This window comes from Sceloporus occidentalis, unplaced genomic scaffold (genome assembly GCF_023333645.1).
Source record: "Sceloporus occidentalis isolate IW3139 unplaced genomic scaffold, rSceOcc1.0.p SCAF_37, whole genome shotgun sequence".
In the NCBI taxonomy this organism is placed as follows: domain Eukaryota; kingdom Metazoa; phylum Chordata; class Lepidosauria; order Squamata; family Phrynosomatidae; genus Sceloporus; species Sceloporus occidentalis.
This window is the reverse complement of record NW_028317017.1, coordinates 4,132,953-4,139,407: the sequence shown is the minus strand read 5'-3', so window position 1 is coordinate 4,139,407 and position 6,455 is coordinate 4,132,953. Positions and strand designations below refer to the sequence as shown.

At 41.3% G+C, this 6,455-nt stretch overlaps 1 protein-coding gene across 1 annotated transcript in view; it reads left to right on the top strand.

Annotated features, from left to right (window-relative positions):
* The first annotated feature begins 431 nt into the window (after window positions 1-431).
* Window positions 432-6,455, top strand: part of KLF13 (KLF transcription factor 13) — a 36,230-nt gene continuing 30,206 nt past the window's right edge. The window contains exon 1 of the mRNA XM_089488345.1: window positions 432-903. Coding sequence (XP_089344471.1) covers window positions 432-903 — 472 coding nt within the window. The remainder of the gene's footprint in view (window positions 904-6,455) is intronic.

Here is a 6,455-nt window from a genome sequence, read left to right as displayed (position 1 = left end):
TCAGGGATGACTTCTTACGCTGATCATCCCAGGCTGTGGCTTCTTGGTGACGTCACCCACAGATGTTTCTCAAGACCACACCCCCACGTGGGACTGAAACCCATTCACACAGTGCAATAGCTGGGGGGAAAGGCACCTCTCGCTGCCACCACCGTGCGACCCACCATGTAGATCTGAATTAACAGCATTTGCGATTAAGACGATCTATCAACAGCTGTCAATGTCAGGATTCGTCTTCTCTCCCCTGGACTCAGATGGATTTATTTTCCTATGCAAGTTGGGCGTGATCTCCATGGACCAAGTGCAATCTGGTGTCAGTTAACAATCAGCCTGTTACAGGGGAAGGCAAAAGATATAGAAATCAATAAACTCAGCAACATTGGATGCAAACAGGGAATTCGGTGCAATCGGAACAAAAATACAGGGAAAAAATGTCCACTGTCGCCTATGTAGATCATTTCGCTGCAGAGTGCCTTGTATCGATGTCCAGTCGCGCTATTGTCCACGCGCCTGTTACAGCAGCACCTACTTCAGTGCTGGCGGAGGATCGGAAGGAGCCCGTGAAAGACAATACATCTCTGTTTGTGGTGGCCAGGATTTTGGCTGATCTCAACCAGCAAGTTCCCAATGTCCCGGTGGACACGGAGACTCCAGGGGAGGGCGACGGCAGCCTTGTCCCCACGGGGGATCGGGGTGATCGTGTGCCCGCAGCCGGCAAACGTGGAGACACGGCGGCCACACCTCCCCTCCAGCAGGAGCCAAGCCCTGTGCAAAGAGCCAGACGTGGGAAAAGCAAGGGTGACCCCGAATCACCTCTCAAGAAGCACAAGTGCCCCTACCCTGGCTGCGAAAAAGTTTATGGCAAATCGTCCCATCTGAAAGCTCATTTGAGGACACACACAGGTCAGTGCTGGGCATTCATTAGCCATGCCGGCCCTCAGGGCATCCCTGCCTTTAACCCTGTAAGCTCCACAGTGGCTGGCTTCTAATTCCATGCCCTCCACTCTGGCACTGACGGGGTTAAAGGGAACCTCATTGCTTGTAGGTATCACTGGTAAACGCATCCACACCCACCTCTGTCAACTGATATGCTTGGCTGAAAGTCTCAGTATCAATGGGGAGGGAAAAATGTGATGAGCCTGATGTCACACCCTGCCTCGATTATTATTATTAATATTATCATTATAATCTTTTATTTATAATAGGTGCGATCCTATCAGTGGGCTGGTGATGCACTGTGAGTGCACTTGGCTCTGATCTTGAGTGTTTGTGAGACTGACACGCAAACTGAAGGGCACTCCAGGCTCGAAGGGTGCAATTACTTGGGTGTGTGTGCAAACAGTACTTGTTGTGTGTCAGTTTTTCCAGGGTAGTGTGCAACACGAATGCTGTGCTGGGTAAAGCCTAATGGGCGGATCTGCGAGAGCCCATTTTCGGGCTGTGTTTGTGTTGGAATGAAAAGCTTGTTACATTGTAACATTGTTACACATACACAATCCGTGTTTATAAATACATTTATTTATTTGAAGCCCTATCATCATCATAATAATAATAGTTGTGGAGCTGCTGGCTGGCTACACGTTTTAACGACTTTTGAAATGAATTGTCCAGATGGTTGACTTCTAAGAGGGGAACTGGGGTAACCTGGAAGGGAGGAGCTTAGCCAGTCACAGGGTCCTGGTCTTTAAAAACCCACCTTAAATGACCTCTGTAGAAGCGCCGATTTCTCCTTGTTTTAGCTCATGACGTTGTATTTAACACACACGGACTGCATGTCGGCGTGTAGCTGCAGCTACAATGTGAAAGGTATTGTGTATATATTACAAAGAATTATATAAGTAGCCGCATTAGGCTCTCTTTGTTATACGGGGCACGCCCCCTCCCGTGACACACCCCCTCCCGTGACACACCCCCCATATTGGTATATCCCGCCTGTGCGACACACCCCCCGGGGCCTTGGCTGCCCATCCCTCCTATACACTATGTTACCCTTCCCCCTACAGCCCGACCTCGCCCTGTGCAGGGCAGCCCACTCTTCTGGCCAGCAACAGACATCGCTAAAGGATTCCAGATTGATCTGTGTCTGAGAGTTAGACTTGCAGCAATCAGGAGGGGCATCACAGCCCAGTGAAGGGCTGCTCATACCACACCTGGTATAGAAAGGTGTAGGGGTAAGCGGTGGGCACGCATGGACTACCTCTGACCAATGACCAATGTGGTGTACATACAACGCAGTGCAAACATCATATTGCAGAGCTGCAGCGGTGCTTCACTGTGACAGCGGGCTGTGGGGATTGTCTGCAAGGTGTATTGATAAGGAGCCCTATCACCCATCTATCCATGTGGTTTCATAATAGTTTTTCCAAAAATAAGTGGTAATTTGCCGTTATTATTGGCTATTAATTTTGCCTTTGCCATTTAGCATTATCCATACATGTCAGCAAAACATTGTTGCTTACATGTTTATAAACACAATGCAGTGATTGCGGTGAAGGACCAACCAGGAGGCTTTTATTATGCATTTTTACAACTTTTGAGAATAACATGTTGGGGGCGGGTTTGCAAACAAAGGGATCCAATTGCTAAATCTAGAATATGATGACACATAAGGATCATTAGCCATTTAGTGTGCCTATTCTGGATCAGCAATACCCACAAACATGCTCACTTACATTACTGATACTTGTCACATGCACGACCTGACTTCAGAAGATCTAAGGTGCTGAGTAAGCACTATGTAATGCAGATGTCAGAGGCTAAAGGAATATATAGCCCTTACAATAATTAGTCTTTGTCAACTTTTTGCTTTTTTTCTACATGTTTTCAGCTCAATATTCAGCGCTGCTAAAAATGAAATGCATATTTACTTGAATTCATGTGCTGTATACATGCATACATGTGCTGTATACATACATACATACATACATACATATATATATATACATGTGCTGTAGAGAAGACAGCAATATGATATGGTGGAATGCCAGACACTGAAACATTTAATGCGGTATTGTAGGTGAACTTCTTTATGTCCTAACAAAGTAGAGGAGAGTGAGTGATATAAGCCCTAGAGGCTTTTAAAGATGTCTGTATACAATGTCTTAGAGAATGCAGGGCTGCTGATGGGGAATCAAAGGGTAATCAGATCTACAAACTTTGCCATGATATGGGTAAAAACAAACACACCCTAGATTACTAAAAAGAGAAACAATAGCACCACATCCCCTACCAACATCTTATAAGTTTCCTGTTAGGAAGTGATGGGACATCCCACCAAATGTCCCACCAAATATTTGGTGATCTTACACCCCTGAGGCAACAGAAGTGTCAAGCGAATGGCTAGACAACCTGTGGTCATTCAGGATTGTGGAATTTGTAACCGACATCTCAGTCTATTTGCCTGGCCAAATATTTTGTGATTTTATACCATTGAGGCAGCAAACGTCTCAAGTGAATGGCTAGACAAGTTATGGTAATTCAAGGTCATTCTTAGGTGAATGGTTAGACAAGTTATGGTAATTCAAGGTCATTCTTAGGTGAATGGTTAGACAACTTGTGGACATCCAAGCTAACTGTTGGTGTTTCGGTGGAACTCCCGACATTTAAATGCATGTATGTATATACTGCTATCACGGCCTCTTGACAAGGGTTGTTGTAACATTGTATGTGTCAATTTATATAGTAGAAATGAAGACTACATTTGAAGCGTGTGTTTCTTGGATGGTGTGGTAAGCAGCATAAAAATGAAACCTTCGCTTTTTCTAGTCCCTGTAACACAGCGCCAAGGCAGAAAAAATGTGTGTCAATGTATTGTGATTTCAGGCAGCGAAAAATGACCTCTTCCACCTACTCTGTCTCACATTTAACTTCATAATTATCGCTGCATTAGAAACCTGATTCCTGGTACTATTGAATACCCAACCCTTCCTAGAAATATATTCAGTCATGTAAAATTTTGCCTCATTCTTAATTTTTAAACAAATGCTTAATTCTCATATTCTTTTGGGGGAAAACAAATAAAATGTTGCTAAGGTTTATTTGCTAGAAACATCACTTAATGTTTTAAGTGGGACATAGCCTTTACAACCCCCAATTTATTCATTTTAAATAAATATTTATTTGCTAAAACTAACCTGTTCATAGTGGCTTTTAGGGATTGGAACAGGGCACATCTAGAAATGTCTGCATTTAAAGTAGAGTGAAAATAGTGATTTGATTTAACACACAAGGGAGTTATTAAGTTGAATGAAACTGTATGTAATGGCACTTCTGTTGCTCCAGAATACTGTTACTGCTATTAGTGTCATTTAGACGGTTGTCATAAGGCCAAATATGAGCAAATCCAAGGCCAGTGCATGAGAAAATAACACAAAATGCTCTTTTGTTGGTAACATTTACATCACTTAAGCGCAAAGGCAAAATTGATCTAAATTACACACAAATGTGCAAGTTTAACTCCAGAATACATGTTCATAATGGAGGAATCCGCCTTGCCTTTTTAGATGTTCCTAGGTGCTTTTTGATTCATTGTTTTAACAGAAGACCAGTTACTAGTTGTGATTCCTTTTAACTACAAATATCTATCAATTATCATCACAGTTTCTCATTTTCCTTTAATCTAAAGCTTATGTGCATAGTTTTACATGGAGAACCCTATATATATAACATACATATGCATATAATACTACTGCTGGGTGCTGGAGTCGAGTTCTTCAAGGAAATACTAGAAAACCAAGGTTTGGCAGTCACCGTTTACCTTCGAGTAATCTAATATTTATATCAGATACTAATGTAGCCAGAGTTCAGATATCTTATCCCTGTACATGTCTTGCCGCACCCCAGTTAAAGAAGTATCATGACTGTTTTTATGTGCTTATATCAACGTTTAAAGTTACACTATTATGAAAAATGTCTTCATTTTTGTTTTTGAAATGTGTTGTAGAGAGTAGTACAATGGAGATTCTAACTGTGGGAAAAACCACCGGATATTTTATTGTCCCCATTTCTGTTCATATCTGTACCCTGTTGCATCATGGGGCACAGTGGCGTATAGGATGCCCAGCTCTATTGACCCTACGTACTATTTTCCAGAAACTCCACTTGCATTTGTGAGTATAACTAGTGTTATCTAGTATGCCAGGGTTTGACTGACTATGGGCCCAGTGCGCACCCCAACATAGTTCTTTATTTAATGATAATACCGGAAATGGAAAAACCCAAAAGACCTTGGGTCTGATTGGGAACAGCTTGGCAATGGTTAAAACTGAGACACCAGGATCTTTTCATGTGACCAAGCTAGATTGCAACATTAATGAACAAGTGGTCAGTGCTACCCAACAAAAGCAACAAGCCTACAAAACACAGACGTGTTTATTTAAGGATATAAAACACAAGCCGTTGTGATCAAATATATTTAAATAAGTTAATAGTGTCCTCTTGCCTGGTAGCCCTCCCAATATACAGACCAACTACTGTGCGGCAGGGATCTCCTACATAGTTTACAGATTCTATTGACTAAGGCGTTATGCACCTTCCTGAGATTCATTACTATTTATACAGTTAGAATTTACAAGAGTTTCAAACTTACATTCTGGCGTGAAATCCCCAACTGACATATGTAGACCAACTCATATATAATAAAGTCATTTCCAGACAGTGGCGTACATGTAAAAAAAATAAAAATGTATATAATTATTCTTATCTGTACCTGGTGACTCTTTTCGCTTTTTAAATAAACACTATTATTCAGTATGTCATATGAAAAAATCTCCCTTTTTAAATCTTAAAAGTTTTACTTACTACTATAAGTCTAGATACTGCAGTTCATTGTTTATTTGGCTGAAATAGATAGTAGGGCTAAACTTGGATACTGAATGTGTTTGGCACATGCTTTTGTTCTGTTGTTGGATTTATAGCATATGTCCTCTTTTATCACGTGTAGATCAGCTGTTTGCAACGCCCTAAAAATGTATTATCCAAATTTAGATAATGTTTGTTAGGAAAAGACCATTTACTTTATGAACTTTTCTGCTGTTCTCCGCTATTTCTTTTTATTCTGTTGAACCCATATGACCTTTAGATAAGGATCTTACATTGTTAGGATACAATGTAGGTCCATGATATGAGTGCACAGCCAAAGGCAGACACTTACATCCTGCTTTGCTGATTCAGCAAGTCTCTCAGAGGCACCATTAGGAGTAAAAGCGAAAGAAAAAAAAAAGTTCAAAGTTCTACTAAGGCAGTTTGAAAATGGAAACGTGATCTCATGTATTTACTATTGCAAAACCCAGGAGACAAACATTTGCTAACTGGGAACTTTTTTTTTCTTGCGGCTCTAGAAATATCTAGGTTCTGGCTGGGATGTGAAAGGCTTGCTAAAATAATTTGCCGAGTCAAAATGATATATAATACAAATGATGTAATATGTATACATGCACAACACCAAACATATTGGG